Here is a 23,423-nt window from a genome sequence, read left to right on the forward strand (position 1 = left end):
ACTAGAGAGGAAAAAAAAATCCCTCTGGTGGTAGCAAAACTCCAGGCTTTCTGCCTTTGTTGCTATGACCTGAGGACATGGACCTCTTCTCTATGGCTCCAGCCTCAGGAATGCAGCCCCATCCCCCCAGCCCCCCCCCCCCCCACAACCCCAGTTCGTCTCTGGTTTCTCTCCTTATAATAAAATATTGAGAGAACCAGATTCTTAGGCCTTTCAATGACAAATGCGATTAAAGTACATGAGTCTCATGCTTTGGCAGAACATGGGGTCTACCCCTTTGCTCAGAATGGGCAGAACCCAACAGGACCCTTCTCTCAGGGAGGTCACCCTTAGAGATGCATTGGTTCTGTATTCCTCTGTCCAGCTAAGGGACCCTAACATCTTCCTCATCTGGGTTCTTCTCACCTTTGAACTGTAGAATGCCAGAGCTGGGAGGGACCAAGGAGGTTATCTCATGCAGTTTCCCATTTGATAGATAAAAACTTCTAGGCCCAAAGTGACTTACATAAAGTCACACTGAAGCCAGTGGAAATGTCATGACACAAACACACTTGGTCTGATTCTACACCCAGTGCTCACTCTCTTTTTTTGTCTTGAAAGTATTTTTTAAATACCTAAGATACCAAAGATACAGAAAAGCACACAAAATAATATAATCTCACACTTATACTACCTAAATTTAACTGATTTTACCTTTTTAGCATATTTGTTTCAAATATTTAAAAAAATATAAAATATTACAGATTCAGCTACAGTCCCTTCCAACCCATTTCTCTCCTCCCCCTCTCTCAGGAGTAACAACACTCTAATGTTGGTGAATCCCATTCCGCTGAATGTTTTTATACTTTGTTCTACATATATATGAATCTTCTGTAATACTACACGATATTATTTTGTGCCTTAACATTTGACAAAACAGTATCTTGCAACTTCTTTATTCATATAACATTATATTTGTAATGTTCATCCATGGTATAGATCTAGTTAATTCATTTTAACAGTGGCATATTATCTCATTCCATTGATAAGCCCTATCTTATTATTTCCCTCCAGTAGAAAGTTGTTTCCAAGTTTCGCACAAATTGCTTTGCAGTGAACACCCATGCACATGTATCTGTGTTCACAAGAGTTGAGAGTATCTATAGAGTGGAGACCTAGAGGGGAAATCACAAGATCCTAGGATATGTTCACCTTCAACTTTATGAGGCTTTGTAAAATTGTTCTTCCAAGTAGTTGAACCAATTTACACTTCTCACATCTTTACTAATGCTTAGTTGGCTCAGACTTTTACATTTTAACCAATTTGTCAAATGTGAAGTAGCATTTGTTGTTTTAAATTTCCAGTTTTTGATTACTAGTCAAGTTGAGCATCTTTTAATGTTTAATACTGAATCAGATTTCCTCTAATGTGAATTGCCTGTTCATCTCCCTTACCATTGGATTGTGTCCTGCTTACTTTTTAGGAGTTTTTTAATATTTGTTGGTTATAATCTTTTTGCCTTTTAAATGCACAGCAAATATATTTTTCCAGTTTGTGGTTTGTTTGTTCACTTTGTATATGTTGTCTTTTGTTTATAGAACTTTTAAATTTAATATAGTCTTATGTATCAGTCTTCCTTAATGAATTATTATTTTTGTTTTCTGTTTAAGAATTCAGTCTTTTCTACAAGGTCATATGGGTATTCTATATTTTCTTATAAAAAATTGAAATTCTTGCCTTTAATATGTAGATTTTAATCAGTTTGGAATTTTGTATGTGGTATAAAGAAAAGATACACCTTATCTTTTAATACAACAGACACTAATTGTCCCAGCATCACTTATTTAATAGTTTATAGTTGTCCCTTGCATTGTAATGCCATCTCTGTTATATATCAAGTTCCCATTATTATGGGTGCCTATTTCCAGAATCTCTTTTACGTTCCATTTGTCTGTCTATCTATATGCCAGTGCCACATTGTTTTAATTACTCTAGCTTTATCATTTGAAGAGGCAAATTCCCTCTTCCTCCTAATTTTTCGTCAAAATTATTTAGCTACTTATCACCGTATAATTTCCTTTTAATCTTAGAAATGGCTTGTGAAGTTTTACAGAGTTTTTTTTCAGAATTTTGTTAGAAATATATAGAATTTGATTAATTGGGGAAATATTATCATCCTTAGTGATATTGAGTGTTCTTATCTATGAGCATGGTACATCTTTATATTTATTTAAATCTTTAAAAAATGTCTTCAGTACCTTTTTTCAAATTTCTTCATAAAGCTGTTCCACATATATTTTTAAACTTATTCCTAGTTACTTTATAGATTTATTGCTATTGCAAATGTATATTTTAAATTCATTTCTTCTAAATGGATATTGTTGGTATATACAAACACCAGTGACATTAGTATATTGACCTTGTTTCCAGCAACCTTTCTTGTTAGTCCTTATATATAATTTATAGATTCTCTTCAATGTTTTGTGTAGATAATCACAATGTAACATCTTTATTCTTCATTTTCAGACTTTTAATTTTCTTATTATACTAGTTATAATATCCTGTAAAATGTTGACTAAGTATGGTAATAATAAACGTATTTGTTCTCAAACTCCTTTTACTAGATTCTACCACCTTCTGCTTTTAGCCCTACTCCAAGATAAATTGTCTTGTTATATCCCACTAATCCAGAAGGTTTCTCAGTCCCTACTAACCCAGACCTCCCTATATAGTTGTGCAGCTCCTACTAACCTAATGTAACCAGATTGCACTTAATAAAGATGTCCAACCCTCCATAGGATTTTCATTTGAATGGTCCACTATTCTCTCAGGTGCAATGTGTTTGAAGTGATTCAAAACCTTTCTATATATCTATTTTCTTTAAAGGCATCACCATCCACCCAGGCTCAATAGTCAGAAACTTATATTCTTCTCTCAATTCCCACATCTAATTTATCACCAATCTTGTCAATTCTATATTCGAAATATCTGCCCAAGTATTCTCTCCTCTCCATTCCCAACACCAACGACTGGCTTAAGCCCTCAGTATCTCCCACCTTGACTATAGTATCAGTTTCCTAACTGGTCTCCCTGCCTTTCATCTCCGTTCTCACCTACCATTCTTCTTACTGCTACCAAGTTTATTCTTCTAAAATGCAAGTCTGATCATGCCTCGCCCAGCTTAAAACGCTTCACTGGCTTCCCAGTGTCTATTATATGAAGTCTTAGTAATCCAGCTGGTCATGCGAGGCCCTTTATTTACCCTGGCTAGCTCTCTAACATACTTTCCTACCACTCCCCACCTTGCTCTATAGTCTAACCGAACTCAACTGCTTATAATTCAGCTATGCTATTTCCTGGTTCCATGATTCTTCACATACTGGTCTCTCTGCTTGGATTACTCTGGCAAAATCTTATTTGTTTTCAAACCCAGATCACATGTCACTTCCTCTAGAAACTATGGATTAACAGCTCAACAAATATTTATTGAGCACTACCTATATGCCAGGTACTATGCTATATGCCAGGCATACAAAGATGACTAAGACATACTCCAAATGGTGCAGCATCAGTTGGTGACTTTCTTTTCTTGCCCTCCTTTACCTTTAACTGCCTGAAGCATAATTTTTATTTACATGTTCTTTTGTTTTCTCCATTCTTGATAAATACACATATAGATATAGAAATATCACAGTATTCTCAAATACAGATGCATATGCACATATAGACTCAGTATTCAGAACATTCATGGATACAGTTTCAACTAGGAAGTGCAATTATAAAGGGTGAGATCATAAGCTCAGTACTTTGTGGTCAGAGCCTGGACCAGTCGACTCATAGAAGCACAGCATAACGAGAGTAGTAATTAAGGGTGTGTGCTCTGAAGACAGGTTGCTTGAGTTTGCATCTCAGCTCTATTACTTACAAACTGAGTGGCCCTGGGTAAATAACTGAATCTTAGTGCCTCAAGTTCATCAGCTATAAAATGGGGTCAGTGTTAGTCCTTGCCTCATAGTGTTGTTGAAAGAATTATTGAAGTTAAAACAAAAAGTGCTTAGAATAGTGCCTAGCACAATGTAAGTGTTTAATAATAGTAGCTATTATTATTTTACAGATGAGGACACTTTTGTCTCAATCAGTATCAGCAGGTCAAATGATTTTTACTTCTATATCTAGCAATGAAAAAACTATTTGTTCTGAGCCAAATGTATAATCTTATCTAATCTTTGTTGAATGAATGGTACATATTGGCAAAATGACTGGCCCAGGAGAGCTCATGACAGTGGAATGGAGTTTTTCTTTGTCTGGAGCTAAATGGCATATGTGGAAAGAAACTGCATTAGCACACGCTGATAGAGTCAACTATACACATTGAGACGTAACTAGGTGAGAGTGCATGGTGGTATAATAACTAAGAGCACAAGATCTGGAATCAGATTGCCTCACTTAGACTCATAACTCCACCACTTACTAGCTTTGTCACCTTGGGCAAGTTACTTCTTTGTATTTCAGCTTCCATTCCGTAAAATGGGATTGATAGTAAGTTCCAATTTCATACAGTTATTGTGGGAATTTACTGAGATAATGCATGTAAAGCACGTAGAACATTACTTGGTACATAATATGTAATAAATGGTGAAGAAAAAAAGATGCACATAGTAGACAGAGGACCATATAAAGTTAACCTAAGTGTTCACTACAAGAGAAGAAATGGAGGTAGATGTTCAGTTGAATGAGTGATTCTCAAGAGAAAATAAGGGAATCTTCTAATTCTACTACACTTGGAATAACCTTTGTTAAAGTCATTATTTTGTTGTTGTTGTTCCTATGTAAGTCTCAACGTATTCCCGCAGTTATGTTTGGGGTAGACCACCAGGCTTTCCCAGAATATGTTCCATGGGACATCTGCCCTAAGATATGTATGAGAAAAAAGGGTTTTGTGGTTGAACAATGCTGCATGACATATTCTCTTGGAAATTCAAATGTATATTAGCACCCTAAGAGGTTGATAGGTCCTGGAAAAATGTTTCATTTAGTTTAACTCAGCATTTCTTGAATATATTTGATCAAAGAGCCCTTTTTCCATATACTATTTATTAACATTCCATGGAACTACTGTTCCATGAAATAAACATGGAGAAATGCTGACTTCAGTGAATAGCAAAATGACCTTAATACCAAAGCAAGGGCTAAGGGAGGTATAGGTGTGGGAAGGAGAGGGCTCATACTTTTTTAGACTGGATTGAAAATTTCCCTAGAACAATTCTCAAAGCCAGGAATCACACAAATCCCTCAGGGTCACAAACTCTCAAACACATACAAGGTTCCTGGGAGCACATGCAGGATCCCTGGAAGGCGCTGGGGGAGCACCCCTCACTCACATTGTGTCCTGCTGCTCCTGCTGTGCTGGGATCCCACTGTGGAAGATCCAAAGGCTCCTAAACACACTGTGCCATCTGCCTTTGGCCATGCATTTCCTGATTCTACTTCCTACTTTTTAGAAGAGAAGAGGCTACAAGAAAACTATTTAAAGTGGAGAGGCCCTATAGGGGAACCAGAGGCCAGACACAGGAGTGGAGGGGGGAGGAGGGGATTTGGAGAGAAGAGACTGGGTTGAAACCTCCAGTCAGATTCAGGACAAGGATGCTCCTCTGGGTGGAGGCGAGATGAGGGACTCCAGTAGTGCCAAGCGAAGAGGAGCCTTCGTGGCAGAGCAAAACAGGAGATACACTTATGAGAAGTAATACTGACTTGTAAGGTCGGTGAGCAGAATAGGAGCTCCCTGAGGGCAGAAACCATGTTCAATGCATTTTTATAACTATTTTCTTCAGGAAAAAGGTGGTGCCTAGGAGGAGGGGGGAATTGTGTTTGTTACAGAACGGAGAGCACAGTGAGAAATCCCTGATAAAGGAGAGGTGTATAAGGTGGCTTGCTGTCTATTTATATTGGCCAGTGTCCATGTCACTTTCCAAATTAATGTCATTGGTTGGCTGGTTCCTGAAGGCAAGTGTGCCTTCCTCCTCTGATTTGCTTTACCCCTTACTTCCTACCAAGGAAGAAGGAGAGACTGGGAATACATCCTAGGTGGCCTGGTGCAAAAAGACCTAGAATCTTTCATCTTGGGCGGCTGAGGTCTGTGAGGGGCTGCTGAGCTGCATGCAGGATGGCAAATAATAAGGCCTAAACCAATATTAACGATGCCTAACTATGGATGGTGGGAGCACGGTTTTTTCTTACTTCCATTAATTTATATTTTTTCTAACTTTTCTATAATGAGCACCCTTTTCTTTTATAACTTGGAAAATTAGGTCTATTTCTCTAGTTCACACCCCACCATCTTTATTTATAGAAAACCTGAACAATCATTACACATAAACTTCCTATTAGTGTGTTTTTAGTGGGGAAAAAACATGTTTTCCAAGCACGTGTGAGTGAATGGAAACATACGGCAGGAAATATTCCCTAGAAAGTTATATCCACATAATTCTACGAAGAGTGAGGGAGAAATTTGCTAGGGGTAAGATTTCCCAAGAACTTCTGGGGAAAATGGTAACAGGCTCTTATAGGTGGGAGGCGAGAGTGGCACGAGATGGTGTTTCGGTGAGGAGAATCACCTGGCAGCCTGCCTGGGCGGGGCGGTGGCAGGCAGGAAAGGTGGCCGCGGGCCAGGGCCGGGGCGGAGCAGGAAACGGCGGCGCGCGGAGCGGGAGGCGGAGCCGCGGAGAGCTCCCAGGTGGACAGGAGCCGGGCGGTACCTGCCCGCGGAGCCGGACCGGTCCTCCCGCCGCGCCGCACGCAGTGAGCGGAAAGCGGGGGGATTCCTAGGAGAAGTGGTGCGCCCTGAACCGGCCGCTGATGAAGACAGACACAGTGTCCCTGGAGCCCCTGAGCTGAAAGGGAACGGAGAGGGCCGGAATGAGCCCCGAGCTGCCCGCACCTTGGCTGCTGCTCTTCACCTGGCTCCCAGCAGGTGAGCCGTGGGAAAATGGGTCCCACCAGGGGCCCAAGGGGAGAGGAAGCCATTGTTGCCTGGCCTTGCAGAGCTGGCCACAGGCAGGACAGCGGAGGCCCGGGCCGCGCTCAGGTGGCTCTTGGCACGGGCGCCAGGAGTTGCGGGGACTGAATCGAGTTTCTGTCTGTGGGAACCTGTTGTTTTCTTCTTTTATTAGCCTAGGCCCTTCCGAAACAGGTGCAACTAAGGAAGAAGCCAGGAGCCTCTGGGCTTCTCCTCCTGCTCTTTAGGCACTTCTTGGTCTCTAAAGCCAAATTGATAGAGGCGGAAACACCACTCTTACAATTCCTAATTGTAATTCCTAATTCCCACTTCTGACCCTGGGCACCCCATCCTCAGAATTAGGACTCTGTAGCCAGCACTCATCTAGGTCAAAAGAATAATAAAAGAAGCCTTACAGACAAAAATCCCATTAGGGTATAAAACCCAATCCTTAAATCACCAGCATGATGTTTTAAAAGCTGTTCTATTTTTACAAAGAATATTGAACGCTCAACATTTTTCAAACACAATGATTATAACCAAAGGGTATATTCTTTTTTTTTTGAATTTTATTTTTATACAGCAGGTTCTTATTAGTTATCTATTTTATACATATTGGTGTATATATGTCAATCCCAATCTCCCAATTCATCCCTTTTTCCCCCTTTGGTGTCCATACGTTTGTTCTCTACATCTGTGTCTCTATTTCTGCCTTGCAAACCGGTTCATCTATACCATTTTTCTAGATTCTACATATACGTGTTAATGCATGATATTTGTTTTTCTCTTTCTGACTTACTTCACTCTGTATGACAGTCTCTAGGTCCATCCACGTCTCTACAAATGACCCAATTTCATTCCTTTTTATGCTGAGTAATATTCCATTGTATATATGTACCACATCTTCTTTATACATTCATCTGTCGATGGGCATTTAGGTTGCTTCCATGACCTGGCTACTGTAAATAGTGCTGCAATGAACATTGGGGTGCATGTGTCTTTCTGAATTACCATTTTCTCTGTGTATATGCCCAGCAGTGGGATTGCTGTGTCATATGGTAATTTTATTTTTAGTTTTTTAAGGAACCTGCATACTGTTCTCCGTAGTGGCTGTATCAATTTATATTCCTACCAACAGTGCAAGAGGGTTCCCTTTTCTTCACACCCCCTCCATCATTTGTTCTTTGTAGATTTTCTGATGATGCCCATTCTAACCGGTGTGAGGTGATACCTCATTGTAGTTTTGGTTTGCATTTCTCTAATAATTAGTGATGTTGAGCAGCTTTTCTTGGCCAGCTGTATGTCTTCTTTGGAGAAATGTCTATTTAGGTCTTCTGCACTTTTTTGGATTGGTTGTTTGTTATTCTAATATTGAGCTGCATGAACTGTTTATATATTTTAGAGATTAATCCTTTGTCCTTTGATTCGTTTGCAAATATTTTCTCCCACTCTGAGGGTTGTCTTTTCATCTTGTTTATAGTTTCCTTTGCTGTGCAAAAGCTTTTAAGTTTCATTAGGTCCCATGTGTTTATTTTTGTTTTTATTTACATTACCCTAGGAGGTGGGTCAAAAAAGATCTTGCTGTGATTTATGTCAAAAAGTGTTCTGCCTATGTTTTCCTCTAAGAGCTCTATAGTGTCTGGTCTTACATTTAAGTCTTTAATCCATTTTGAGATTATTTTTGTGTATGGTATTAGGGAGTGTTCTAATTTCATTCTTTTACATGTAGCTGTCCAGTTTTCCCAGCACCACTTATTGAAGAGACTGTCTTTTCTCCATTGTATATCCTTGCCTCCTTTGTCATATTTAGTTGACCATAGGTGTGTGGGTTTATCTCTGGGCTTTCTATCCTGTTCCATTGATCTATATTTCTGTTTTTGTGCCAGTATCATATTGTCTTGATTACTATAGCTTTGTAGTATAGTCTGAAGTCAGAGAGTCTGATTCCTCCAGCTCCATTTTTTTCCCTGAAGACTGCTTTGGCAGTGTCTCCATACAAATTTTAAGACTTTTTGTTCCAGTTCTGTAAAAACTGCCACTGGTAATTTGATAGGGATTGCATTGAATCTGTAGATTGCTTTGGGCAGTATAGTCATTTTCACAATATTGATTCTTCCAATCCAAGAACATGGTATATCTCTCCTTCTGTTTGTGTCATCTTTGATTTCTTTCATCAGTGTCTTATAGTTTTCTGAGTACAGGTCTGTTACCTCCTTAGGTAGGTTTATTCCTAGGTATTTTATTCTTTTTGTTGCAATGGTGAATGGGATTGTCTCCTTAATTTCTCTTTCTGATCTTTCATGGTTAGTGTATAGAAATGCAAGAGATTTCTGTGCATTAATTTTGTATCCTGCAACTTTACCAAATTCATTGATTAGCTCTAGTAGTTTTCTGGTGGCTAAAGGGTATATTCTTAAAGTAAGCAAATTGCTAAATGGACAGACTTCAGAAAGTGGAGCTCCAGGTGTTCATGAACCAACCATGCAGTGTGAGTAGCCAGGATACTGAGGTGGTCAAATAATACAGACTGCTGTATTTGCCTGGCATTCGTTAAATGGAAGCCTACCTGCGTGACACATTTTAGAAGCAAAGAATGCTGAACACGGAAAGATCCTAAGTCCAGGAAGAAATACAGTTTACATTGTGACATATACACACATATATGAGATTTATAAAATATGAACAAAAGGTATACACACACACACACACAAAACCAGTTACTATGTTGGATAAAAGAATAACAAATTAACATTAAATATTACTTTAATAACATTTAAATTCATAGAAAGTAATCCCCAAATTAACAGTATTAAATAGAAAAATCCAGTAAGTTGATATTCTCAAGACCCACTGCAAACTGAGGTATGAACTTTGGAAAACCCTGCATTAGAACATATTCATTTTGGTCTGTCACCTTGTTCTCTTCTGTTTCTAAAGAAAAGTCAACCCAGCTCTCTGATTAGCATCCAAGTTTCTGCAGTTGCGAAGTGTGGGTCAGGAAAGAGATTATGTCAGATGTGGGTACTGGCTAGTTGGTGTGGCTTGGGGCCTCGATGAAGCCTCTGAGGTCAGGAAGTCCTGTGAAGTTACCAGAGTCTTTATGTTTGGAGCTGTGGAGAGATGGATTGTCAGAGGGTTTTGTGTGTGTGTAATTCTCCAAACTGTTTTTCCTTAAAAAGAAAGAAGTTTTTTTTATCACACAAGTGATATTTGCTGCTTAAAACAGAGCCTTAAGATAAGGCTAAAGTAAGTTCCTATAGCTCTTTGCATTATTGGCTAATAGCTCTGGTTACCTTCATCCAATCTCAAAGTTTATTCCTGGAATAAAAGTTTAGATTCTACCCCCCGCCCCCCCACTGCCAAATTCTAAAAGGTTGTGTGTTGTTTGTGCTTTTGTGAATATTTAAAAAGATCTTAGAGGGGTGTTAACTTATAGATCCACGTAGCTATCAACTTATATTATTCTTTAGGAAATCAGACAGCTGACTTCTAAGGGACAAGATTCTTAGCATCCTAGACCAGGAGCTTCCCCTTGGTGGTCGGGGTGAAGGTTGGGATCATACTGAAAACCTAATGACATCTTGGTCCCTGATACAGTAGATAGTAAAAAGTAGAGCTTCTCAGGTGTTGGATAGGGGACTGTCCACTCGACTCCTCTCTTGCCCCCCACCCCCCTGCCGTGAGGCTCCCTGAAGTACCTCCCAGAACCCCAGTGCTCTGCGAACACAAGTAGAAATCCCTCCCAGTCCTTGTCTTCTCCTCCCAGCCAGTTTTACAGATAAGGAAATCTGTGTCCAGGGAAGTCAGGCATCTCAAGTTGACACAGTGGAGTTGGTTTGAGAGCTGGGACGACGGGAACCCTGGCGTCCTCACTCTTAGTCCATTGCTCTTTCACCTATTTCATACCATGGAGCAGGTTTGTTTTGCCTAATTGAATCCTGGTAGAAATAGAAATTGACTACCTCCTGGAGGTATAACCAGATGTTAATTATTAAACCTCTTGCCTCAACAACAGTATAGTGGGATGAGATGCTGGGTAATTACTGTACTGTCTGCCTAAGTTTCTTTCAGCCTAATACTTTATTTCATTATTTGAAGTCCTTAGGGGAGAAATAAGATTGTGTGTTTTAAGAATTAGGAAGACTCTGATCATGTCTTGTCTTTCTCCAGTCCTCGTTTCTGGATCTTCCAATCTACAAATCTTAGGGTAAGGTGGGGTCAGAGGAAAGCATTCTACACTTTCTTCATTTCCCAAACCCAGTTAATCACCATGTGCTATTGCTTAATCCCAGCATCTTAACCATCTCCTTGCCTCTAGGCCTGCTACCTCTCTGCCTAGTTTCAACCATCCTCTACCCAGATGATAGGTTAGCCTACCTGGATTAATCTTTCCCACCTTCACTTGAGTCCTCCAAGAACGTCTGCTAGATCCCCATAGTTTATATGAGTGGATTAAAGCTCTTTGGAATTCAAGCCTCACTCATTATGGCCTCACTAACATGGGCAGCCTTGTCTCCACTACTGTGAGCGTGCTCTTGCACCCCCTCTCCCCCCAACATACACCCTTCTTCCTTGCTTTTTGTCTGGCCATATTACAAATGGTTGACTTTAACCATTTGTTTTCTGTACTTTCAGAGCACTTAAACTTTGTTCCAAGCAGCTTAGCCTGTCTTGTATGAATTTATTTGTTTGTTTATTCAGCAAAGGTTTAATGCACACCATGTGCCAGACGTACTCTCAAACAAAAGCAGACACGGCTTTGGTCCCCATGGTGCTTATGGTCTAAAGGAAATACAAGCAAATGTAGAAATACAACTATGATAGGGACTATGAGAAAGAGATACAAGGTACCACAAGAGCATATAATAGATGGATTTTGCTCATTCAGGAGGCCCTCCCTGGAGAAATGATGCTCACATTGAGAGCTGAGGGGTGATCATCCCAAACAAATGAATAGCATGTGCAAGGCTGCTGGATAGGAGCTCAGTGAGAATGAGAGGTGGCAAGAATATCAGTGTGACTGAAAGGAGGAAGCCACTGGACGTGTGGTGGAAAGGAGGCCGGGGATGGGTAGGACCAGATATGCATGGCCTCATGGGTCATGGTGGAAGGCTTTGTATTTATCATAAGAACAATGGACAGCTTTTGGAGATATTTAAGGAGAAAGAGTTGGGAGACGGGTGTGAAATCCACGCGGAGGAAAACCAGAGTATGTGCAGGTACCAGTTAAGCTGAAGCAGTATCCAGGCTGGAAGTGATGGTAGCTTGTGCTAGGGTGACGGTGATGATGGAGAGACAGAGATTCCAGAAATACTTAGGAGACAAATAAACCCAATTTGATAATAGACTTTATATGGAGTGAGGAAGAAAGAGATGTCAAGGACGATTTCTAGTTTTCAGTCTTGTCCACTCACTGAGATGGGAAATAGGGAAGAAGCCCAAGTTTGTACAGAAGGAATAGGATTTAGATTTGGGGTCTGATTTAGATTCTGAAACAACCAAGAAGAGCTATGAGGAGGATTTGGACCCGTGTGTCTTCTTGGCTCTTATTGTACAGTAGTAGGATTTGTTATTCAAAACTCTACCAGTTTCTAAGCCATCCTATAAAGCTTAGCCATGACCAGAGGTACCTTGCTTATCCGTTTACTTATGTATTGTTGACTTTCCCCAAGAGTATAAGTTCCAAGAGTACAGGGACCTTGTCTCTCTCATTAGCTACTTTACCCCCATCGTCTGGAACAGCTTCTGGCTCATAGTAGGTATTCAATAAATGAGTGAATGAGTGACCTGAAGGCCCAGGGCACACAGAAATTTGTCATTGTGGTGAGACTTAAATTTGCATGTGCTCTGAGATTAGCATGTGGGGACACAGATGAGTCACTGAGTCACAGACACTGAGCGTCTGGCTTTGGGAAACCCCAAGCATCTGCCTCTCAACCAGGTCTTGTTGTCCTCTACCCCTAATAACCAAAGGATATTAAATTCAAACCACCTGAGGGGCTATTTTTTTCACCTAGTAGTTTATCAAGAAATTTTTAAAGATTGATATTTCCCCTGTTGGAAAGATTGTGGTGAAACATGGGAGTGTCACACCCTGTTGATGGGAATATAAATTTCTTTCCTGAATTATCTATTAAAATATAAAAGTCTTATCCCCTTTGACCCAGCACTCTCTCTTTGAGAAATACATCCTACTAGAATAAAAGCATGCATGTGAAGAGATACTTTATATAATATAAAGGTATTCATTTCGACAAATTATTTCAGCATTGTTTGTAATAGTGAAATATTAGAAACAACCTAAATGCCCATCATTAGAAAAATGGGTAAATTATGGTTCATCCATGTAGCAAATTTTCATGCAGCCACTAAAATTTAGATCAATATATACTGAGATAGAATATAATGATATCTCATTAGTTTGAAGAAAAAACAAAGTTGCAGGTCAATGTACATAATATTAATTTTAATAAAAAAAAACGTGTAGGAAAAGATGTGGAGGGTAGACACCAAATTATGGTGCCTCTGGAGAGTAGAGTTCATAGTGAGCAAGGATGAACATTTTACTTTATACCCTTCTCTATTGTTTGAAGTTTCTTATTATTTATCTTATAAATAAAAAAGGAAGAAAGGGGTTTCTCTACAAAATGGTTAAAATAAATTTGTGAATGTCTCTTAAAGGGTTAAACCTCCACCATTAGGAAACTTATCCAGAAGGCAGGTGGTACAATGGAAACTGTAGGATTTGGGATTTTAGAGGTATACGCTTATATCTAGTTTCGCTATTTACTAGCTGTGTGGCTTCAAACCGGTTACTTAATCTCCCTGAGGATTTTCCTCATCTATGAAATTGAGATAAAAATAAGGCTGATCTCATGGGGGTTTGCCAAGGTTAAACTACGTACTGCATAATGAAGCCCCCAATACCATGCTGACCAACACTGAAGTGCTCAGTAGTTACCAGTTTCCTCCCGAGGGTAGTCATAGGCTTCTGCCACCCCAAGCCTAACAACTGTCGAGAAGCACCCCCAGACCTTTGTTAAACGTGCAATACGTAGACATAATTCCTCCCCGGCCCCAACCTGCTTCTTTCTCCCCTTTTCTCCTCTCCTTGCTCTCTCCGTCCCTTACTTCTTGTCCATGCATTGCCAGGCCCTCTTCCCCTTGATTCCTCTTCTGTTTGCACTGTTATCTGAGGAAATGTAACAAATACTGATGGTAAATATACTTGGGGAGATAGCTTGCCCTGACATAAACTCTGATAGGATTAAACCTGTGTACTTTTTGTTAACCTGATTAGTGGAGCAGAGGTGACTCGGTGCCTGAAAAACAGGAATCAAGACCTTCCATTGGAGGCACCATTAGGCCACTGCCCCTTGCTGGGAAAGACCTTGCTCTCCTCCCTGCCTGCCACTCCCTTCCAAGCAAGACCTTTCACGTGGAAATGAGGGGAAATGCCATCCAGTCCCCTGAAAAGGATTCTTAGTTTAAAAGGAAAAAAAACTTTTGTATCTGTATCCCTGTACTGTATGGATAATATGTTCTAGAAACTATAAAACATCTTGCCCACTCTGATACTACACAGGGAAGACAGGCTGAATAAATAAATGTGCAAAGATCTGCATCTATTTGGGAACACATGGCATTTAGTTGTAAAGATACTCTTTTTTTTAATTGGTATATTTACCTTCCACTTCAACGCGGGATGGTAGTCCCCACTCTGCTTAGCAGCGTAGTCTTGGAAAGTACCTCATGGTGGGAAACAGAGAATCCCCTTCTCCTTCCCTCCTTCCCATGAGCTCTGCTATCTCATCTGAAGTTACCTTTCCACCCTTACAGATCTCCCTTCCTCTTTCACAGAGACAAACTGTGAATGGGTTTGCCAGGTAAGACGCAGCTTTAAAAGCTTTTAATGCACTAACTCATTTTGCAAAGAGAAGGCAGTAATGATAGCTTACATTTGTATCATTTTAATTCATTCAAAATGTTTTTGCATGCTGTTCTCAATTGCTCTCAACCTCTTGAAGTGGGCAAGATAAGAACAAATGATACAAGTAATAGCTACTGTTTACTGAGTGTCTATTATGTGCCAGGCTCTTTGCTAAATGCTGGACATATTTATCTCATTTAACCCTCACTATTACCCTATCAGGCACGGATTATCATCATCCCAATTTTGCATATATAGAAACAACTGTAGTTTGGAAATAACTTGTCAGGTCTTTTAGCGAGCAGGGGAGAGGAGGCAGAATTTGAACTCAGAAAATCAGTCTCCAGAATTCATGTTTTCAGGAGAAAATTATAGACACAACTAGGCAATTAGATGGTGATGAACTGGGGAGAAGGAGATGCCACAGGATGAAGGGAATTTAAGAACAGAAAGAAAAATTAAGAATTTGAAAGCCCGTAGTACCAGGTTTAAAAGAGCAAGGATGCAACCAGGACACATATAAACAGGACACTTATCTTTTTGAATCTCTTCATATTTTCAGCCCAGATTCTGCTGCCCTTAGTCTCTTCTTGAAAACTTTACCTGCTTAGTAGTGTGCGTGTCCAGTGTGGTTAGTTTTACAGAGAAATTAGAGGCTAAAGGAAAAGATAGGAGGTTTCTGCCTTTGAAATGGTCTGTCTTGCTACTTCTTCTCTCTTCCTCCCAATCTGGAAATTCCTCCTGCTTTTTGAGAGTCCAGTGCCTGACTTCTACTTGGAAAGTCAGGCTTGCCTTCTTGGGAAAGATTGGATTTGGTGTGAGCAAGACCCGAGTTCAAATCCCGAGGCTGAGAGGGCTTGGTTTATTACAGTCTCTGAACTTTTGCCCACAGATATGAGCAGGGCTGACCCCACCCTAGGGAATTTTGTGAGGATTAGAGACGATGTATGTACATCACCTGGTACACAGTAGATGCTGAAACCCAGAGCAACAGCTGAGAAGAAGGGAGAAGGGTTTGCTGGTTGCTCGGTACCGTTTGGCCTGAGACTCTCCCCCACTCTCCATGTGAGGGTGGGCGAGGGGTGAAGGTCTGGGAGCTGTACAGGATGCTGTAGGGCCAACAGACCGCTGGAGGGAGTGTGAATGAGTTCAATATTGTCAGATATGTGGGAACCTGGCGTATTTCAAGGCTTGAAGTTCACGTAAGGCATGAAATTAAAGAGAGGATAAAAGAGAAATACCAGGCAACAAAGCCAGTGCTGACGTTGGTAAAGGTGAGTCAAGTCACCCCACGTGTGCTTTGTCCATAACAAGAGCATTCATGGGAAAGAAGCTGAGTGCGCATTTGGTAATGAAGGTGATCACCCTTGTCCCCATTCTTCTGCCTCAGGGTGTCAGATTCAGCCATCTTCAAAGCTACCCCAGAGCAACTTCTGGCTCCAACCAAATACCCTCTCTGACTCCCAGCAAACCTGCACTACCCCCCTGCAGATATTCCACCTCTATACAAATAATGTTGACTGGAGTCCTTTGAATAAACTGTCATTTGTATTGAATTACCATTCAGCAAAATAAAGAACATGTAGTTTATTAGTCACGGTATTAGAGTAACTGCTGCCCGTTGTTTATTAATTATTGCTCATGTAGCCTGGCCCCATGCTCTGATTATTTGCAAGCTATTGAATACCAAACATCTTCCTTTATTTAAAGAATAGCCAGGTAGAGTGGCAAGAGACTGCTCAGGGGCAGAATCTTGGCTCCAACCCCCTTAGAAAATGAATGACCACAGTCAAGCCACTTGCCTTATCCAATCCTAGATTTGCTGTGTATGCACCGGCACAACTTGTTTCCTCCCAGGGCTCATATTTAGGGAGTAAATGAAAATATTTGAAAGTGCTTTGTGAACCTAAGATTTTGTTTACACCACAATTCAATGTTTTTCTCTCTATTCCAATCCATGTGTGTTACTGAACAAAATAAGCTAGTGTTTCTGTAGTGAATAGTGCCATCCTATTCATTGTCAAATCTTACCTGTAGCTGCTTCTGGTATGCAGTTAAAGCTGTGTTGGGTAAAATCTCCAAGGCCTACTTCAGGTCAGTTCTGGAAAAAACCAAAGAGGTGGTGAAGGTGGAGAAGCAAAAATAAAAAATCAGATTATGAAATAATCCTTGTTAGGCTTGAGATACTAGTCATTAGCTCTTCCATTCTGATTGGACTGATTTCCAGGAACACTACAGCTAGTAGAGACAGCAGCTATTTTCCCCAAACTCCTCAAGGCTTATTTTCAAAGTGATGTTCTTTTTCCATTCACAACTAAATAAGGAAGTTATCCATCTTCCTAAAAACATCACTTTCACCTTATTACTCTTCTTCAGGAAAGCCTTCAGTGATTATCCATTAACTGGAAATAGACTCTGGAGTGCAATTTACACTCCACCCCACCTCCCCACTTCCTACTCCCCACAACCAGCTCGCCTTATTTATCCTCTGTCTATAAAGCCAGAGGCACCAGCTGGGTTGGTTCCCTCCAGGTTCTCCAAGGAACTGCCCCTTCCTGATAAGGGCCTTTGCTCACTCCTTTCTTCCATCCTGACACAATGAGTCTCTCTGCCCTTTCCCTATTTTTCACATATCATGTTTTTTTTTTTTTTTTTTTTTTTTTTGCGGTACGCAGGCCTCTCACTGTTGTGGCCTCTCCCGTTGCGGAACCCAGGCTCCGGATGCGCAGGCTCAGCGGCCATGGCTCACGGGCCCAGCCACTCCGCGGCATGTGAGATCTTCCCGGACCGGAGCACGAACCCGTGTCCCCTGCTTCGGCAGGCGGGCTCTCAACCACTGCGCCACCAGGGAAGCCCTCACGTATCATCTTAATCCTACTTGGGTTTTAGGGTCTAGCTTAAATCTCTTCCTTCCATGATGCTTCCCACCCACAGGTCTCCCCCACACTGCTGCAGACCCTCTCTCTAGCATGGCTGTCACTGGCACATCCTCATTACAGCCCAGCCCTGGAGATGGCTCAGGTCATTTCTGGGGACCAGAGTCTGTCCCAAGCAACATTCTGCTACCTCTCTGTGGACATGAGAAAAGTGGCTGCTGGTGGCCATCACAAACCATGGTGGCTGTCTTATGAGGGTTGTGTCCAGAAGGCGAGGCAGGACCCAGAACCATGTGGCTCTGGCCGTTGAGCCAGGCTCACCCAGCTGCTCTATAACAGGGGTGACTGTATTTATTTTGTTTATGGGAGTTAGTCAAAATGAAGGTAGCTCTACCTGAGAACTCTATTGGAGGGACTCCCAGCTTGAACCCCTTTCTCCTTGGCCCTCATAATTAGGGAAAAAAGGAAAAAAAAACTCATACAGTGTCACTAACATGGCAGCATATATGCCAGCACCTTGCCAGGTACCATGCCAAGTGCCAGGAGTGGGTTATCTCATTGCATTCTTGCAAGGACCTGATTAGGTTAGTACTATTATAATCTCCATTCATAGCTGAGGAAACACAAGCTCAGAGAGAGTAAATAACTTGTCCAATGTCCAAGTGAGTAGTACAGTTTGATTTGAACCCAGTCGTATCTGAGTCCAAAGCCTGGGTTTACTTTAGCTAGTCTACACCGGTGGTTCTCAAAGTATGGTACCCATCAAAGTAGTATCAGCAACTCCTGGAAATTTGTTAGAAATATAAGTTCTTGGGTCCCACCCAAGTCCTACTGAATTAGAAACTCCTGCTGACAGTGATCTGGGCTGTCACGAGTCCTCCCGGTGGTGCATGCTCAAGTTTGAATACTACTGCTCTACACTAAACCTCCTATGAGAAGGCCGCTATAACTTGGCCTAGAGTCCATATTGACATAGGAACATTTGAAGATGCTGGTTATGTGTGGACTTCTGACCATGTCAGAGTCCCACCTGACATTTCTGTGCCACCTGGTTCCTCATCAACACACACTTGGAGCTTTCAGTATATCTGTAGATTTGGAGGGTAAGGGGAGAAAGTTTTTAAAAAGTAAAAAGAAAAATTGTTAGTTCCTTCAAGTCTTTCGTGATAAAATTTGTCACAGTCTGATCATTTTTTTATTTTCTTTATGCTTATGTCGACCAGTTGAACTGCCAAGTTTCACTGGTCATTCATTCTATCATTTATTCAACAAACATTTGTTGGGTGCCAAGGAGGTGACAGGCACAGTATGAGGCTCTTGTGTTTGAACAGTGAGTCAGAGGCAAACCCAGTTGGCCTTCTCAGAGCCTACAGTAGACAGGCCATCCCCAGAAGTGTGAAATGCTCTGCCTGTGGGTAGGATGAGGCACTTTGGGAAAACAGAGGAAAGCCCCTCTCCCAGACTTGTAGTCAGAGGAGGCTTCTTGAGGAGGTAAGGGTGCAGCTGAAGACCTAAGAAAGAAGTAGTACTTAGCCTGGTGAAGGGAGTGGAGTGGCAGCTGGTGATGTGGAAGAGTGCTCCAGCCAAGAGATGTGCATGTGGGAGCACCTGGGGAAGACAGCAGTCCTAGCACGGGAAAGACTGAGGCAAGTCCAGAGTGGCTGAAGCCCCAAGTTGGGGTGGGCATGAAGGGAGATGAGGCCACAGAGAAAGGCTGAAGGCAGACGTGACTGGCCTCCTAGGCCAGGGTACAGAGGTTGAACTTTATCCTTAGGGAAATGGGAAAACATTTTAAGAAGAGAAGTGACATGAAAAATTATATATATTAGCAAAGTCACTCCAGTACATACATGACCTTCTTTTTTTTTTTTTTTTTTTAAAGAAGATGTTGGGGGTAGGAGTTTATTAATTAATTAATTTATTTTTGCTGTGTTGGGTCTTCATTTCTGTGCGAGGGCTTTCTCTAGTTGTGGCAAGCGGGGGCCACTCTTCATCGCAGTGCGCGGGCCTCTCACTGTCACGGCTTCTCTTGTTGCGGAGCACAGGCTCCAGACGCGCAGGCTCAGTAGTTGTGGCTCACGGGCCCAGTTGCTCCGCGGCATGTGGGATCCTCCCAGACCAGGGCTCGAACCCGTGTCCCCTGCATCGGCAGGCAGACTCTCAACCACTGCGCCATCAGGGAAGCCCCATGGCCTTCTTTTAATATCGTTTCTTTATCATTGTTGGATGTGTTATCACTCCCTATGGACTGGGAGCACCTTGGGAGTCATGGTTTTTGCTCTTTTTCTCCTCCATCTCCTCCAGGGTGTCTGTGCAGTTTCCGTCCCAACCCTGCCCAGGCTAAGTAAGAACACAGACAGCTTGTGAGCTGCTCCCAACCAGTCAGGCGGTGTGTTTGCTTGTGTGCAATGCTTTTATTGCCCCATGAATAGAAGTAGGTCACCCCTTAGAGACCTACCTAAGGTCTGCCTTCAGCATTGTCTCCTGCTCTTGGCTGCAGGGTGTGTGTCCTTGCTGGTGACAGTCCAGCACACGGAGCGCTATGTCACCCTGTTTGCCTCCGTCGTTCTCAAATGTGACTACACCACCTCTGCCCAGCTCCAGGATGTGGTGGTGACGTGGCGCTTCAAGTCCTTCTGCAAGGACCCCATCTTTGATTACTACTCTGCATGTGAGTGCCCTCATCCCTCCCCCCTGCTCTCCCGGAGTCCTTCTGTGAAGTACCGCCATTAGGGTGTAGGAATTATTTAGGATCACAAATCCTTATAGTGAGAAGAAGCCAGAAAGATCACTTAATACTGTCCCCTCGTTTTATAGATAAACAAACGGAGGCCAGGTAGATGAAATAACTTATTCAGGGTCACATAATATTTATTTATTTTAAAATTTATGTCTCACCTTGTTCTAAAATAAATGAAGGCAGCTTAGACTTTAAATAAAAGGCAGAGCAAGTTGTGACTCCTAGTTCATTCCTGGTTGCCCACCCATGCGCTAAGATGAGGATGTAGGTCTGCCTCTCATCACCCCCACCTCCTCCGAACGCAGACAAGAAGACTCCTACCCGCCCCCCAATGACGCATGAGGAGTGGTCCCTTGTGAGCCTCCCGCCCACTGCCACACTCCCTTCTAGAGCCAGCCTTCCTGGTGGACAGTCAGTCCTCTGTGGACTAAACACTCTCAGTGCTGGAGAGCTCCCTGGCCACAGGCAGCCTGTTCATTGTTGGACATCCCTGAGTGCTGTGCAGCTCTCCCCATGCTTAGCCAAGTCCTGCCTCTCAGTAACAGCTGCCCTACTCACGTCAGTCCTGCTGTCTGGAACCAAAGCTCTTCCCTAGCTGCCCACCTCTGCCTCTCTCAAGAAACAAAGGAACCCTGATCCCCACCACCAGCCTGGGACAGTTAACCATTAGAAATTCGGAGAATAGAAGTAGATACCCTGTTCACAGGAAGGAACTGAGCTTCCTGAGATGAGGAAAAGCAAGGGGAGACATCAGCTTTACCTTTTTTAGCCCTAATATCTTACAATATGAACTCCAAAACCTAACTGTCTGAGCCACCCACAGAGCCTGACATTGTCCCCAAAACACCCCTCTCTAAATTGAGGCATTGTTTCCTGGGGGTTACTCTTAAAATGCCTGCATTAAGTGGGAAGGTAGGAGGGACCGGCTAGTAGGCATTTATCATCAGCAGATTTAACAGCTCTCAAAACTTTTATTGTGAGGGCAGGTGGATGAACCATATGGGAGCAGATTCTGGAGTGACTTTGAAAATGAGGCAAGGGAAACTGGGGGGGGGGGGAGATGGGGATGCAGTCAGGATTTGGAAATGATGGCCTATTAGAGGGGTCTGGAGTCTTGCTGCTCAAAGTGTGGGTCATTGGTGTCACCTGGGAACTCATTAGAAATGCAGAATCTCAGATCCCCACTCCAGAATCTTCGTGGGGATGCATAGGCTCGGGAAAAATTGAGAACATTCATTGCTCCAGAAACCACTAAGGGCACCTTTCTTCATGGGAATTCCCCACTGCTGTGTGACGTAGGTATGTACTCTTTCCCCAGCATACCAGGCGGCTTTATCCCTGGGCCAGGACCCATCCAATGACTGCAATGACAGCCAGCGGGAGGTGCGCATCGTGGCCCAGAGGCGGGGGCAGAACGAGCCCGTGCTGGGGGTGGATTACCGGCAGCGCAAGATCACCATCCAGAACCGTGAGTGTGGAGGCAGCAGGGAACTGGGGGTGGAGAGGTGTATAGACCAGGCCCAGAGGTCTGAGTCATTGTGGGGATTTCCCCTTTTTTTCTGCTGCCTGATGGTCTACTTCGTCACTTTCATTTTTTGAGGAAAGTGCCAAATACACAGAATGTGCTATATACCATCTGAAGTCATTACCCTGGAAGCTGGTCTCAGGCAAGAAGACATCCTACAGCTTTGGCTAAAGGTCAGGGAGTGGGTGATTTCCTTTGCTTTTCCAAGATGCAGGTCTAACGTGTGGCTCAGGCTCCCTTGATTCCTTCCACAGATTGTTCTCAGGGCCTGCTCGAACCCCAGGCCCCTGAGTTCCCCTCTGGCTACTTCTGTTGCCCAAATCTAAGGAAATAGGGGTTTCCAAGTAGATGGCCACCTTAGACCCTCACCCTCCATTGGTAGAGGAAAGAGCATTGTGCTTAGAATCAAAAGACAGGGTGGGTGCCCCCATGCTTCCACTCCCTTGCTTAGTGACCAGCAGCAGATCCATTCTTTTCTCTGGCCTCTGTTGCCACATCTGAAAGATGGGCATAATGGCCTCTGTCTCCCCACACCAAAGTGAGTATCAAATGTGATATCTGAGAGCTATGTCTAAAGCATATGCATTCTTTGTGGGAGTACAGAGAGTAGTGGTCAGCCCCGGCTATGGAGTCAGACTCAGGTGTTGGTCCCCGTTCTGCACTTACAGGGTGTGTGAACTTGGGCAAGTCCCTTCCATTTTTTTTAGCCTCAATTTCTGTAAGATGGGACTTGCCGTAGTACGTATCTCATAGAGAGTTGTCAAGATTAAGTGAGATAATACGTATAAAGCACTTAGCAAACATTAAGTGTGCAGTAAACTTCAATTATGATCACTCAACACTTTTGAATGGATGGGTCAGTGCCCCACATTCCTGTCTTATAATCCAGGACTGCTGCAATGGATTATTGGCACAGAATTCAGAGCGTATTTCAATGAGCTTTATGTGCAGTGTTACATAAATATTGGCTGGTTGAAAGTGAAAAAAAAAAAAAGTGGGAGAATACACCTAGAAGGCCACTCAGGGTACTCTTAGCAACAATGTGAGGAAATCAGTGAATATTCTATGACTGTTGAGGTAGATCAAGCCAGTTTAAAAATTGCTTCCACCTTTGTGTATAATACTTTGGCTATAATACATAAGTCTGATCCATTTACATTCAACCTCAGACCTTCCCAAGTCAACCCTTGAATGCTCAGCCTTAGGGAACATCTATCCTTTTCCAGTTTCTAGGTGCATCCTCAGAGGTTCAGGGTGACTCTGCTTTCTCCAGAGCCCACAGAATTAGCTCCGATCTGACCTCAAAGTTTAAAGTCTCCTTTACAGTTTTTGAAGGATGAAAGTGCCCATAGGGGATAGTCCCTGATTTGCCGTCTTT

General features: G+C 42.5%; 1 protein-coding gene across 4 annotated transcripts in view; it reads left to right on the top strand.

The window, feature by feature from the left end:
- Positions 1 to 6,895: 6,895 nt before the first annotated feature.
- The window catches only part of ILDR1 (immunoglobulin like domain containing receptor 1), a gene marked incomplete at both ends in the record, with an annotated part of 38,672 nt that continues 22,144 nt past the window's right edge, over positions 6,896 to 23,423 (top strand). For all 4 annotated transcript variants that reach the window (XM_082655163.1, XM_082655164.1, XM_082655165.1 and 1 more), the window contains 3 exons: positions 6,896 to 6,950; positions 20,281 to 20,451; positions 21,839 to 21,988. In XM_082655163.1, the coding sequence (XP_082511289.1) occupies positions 6,896 to 6,950; positions 20,281 to 20,451; positions 21,839 to 21,988 (376 nt within the window). The remainder of the gene's footprint in view (positions 6,951 to 20,280; positions 20,452 to 21,838; positions 21,989 to 23,423) is intronic.

This window comes from Grampus griseus (assembly GCF_964374135.1).
Source record: "Grampus griseus genome assembly, chromosome: 5".
Classification (NCBI taxonomy): Eukaryota; Metazoa; Chordata; class Mammalia; order Artiodactyla; family Delphinidae; genus Grampus; species Grampus griseus.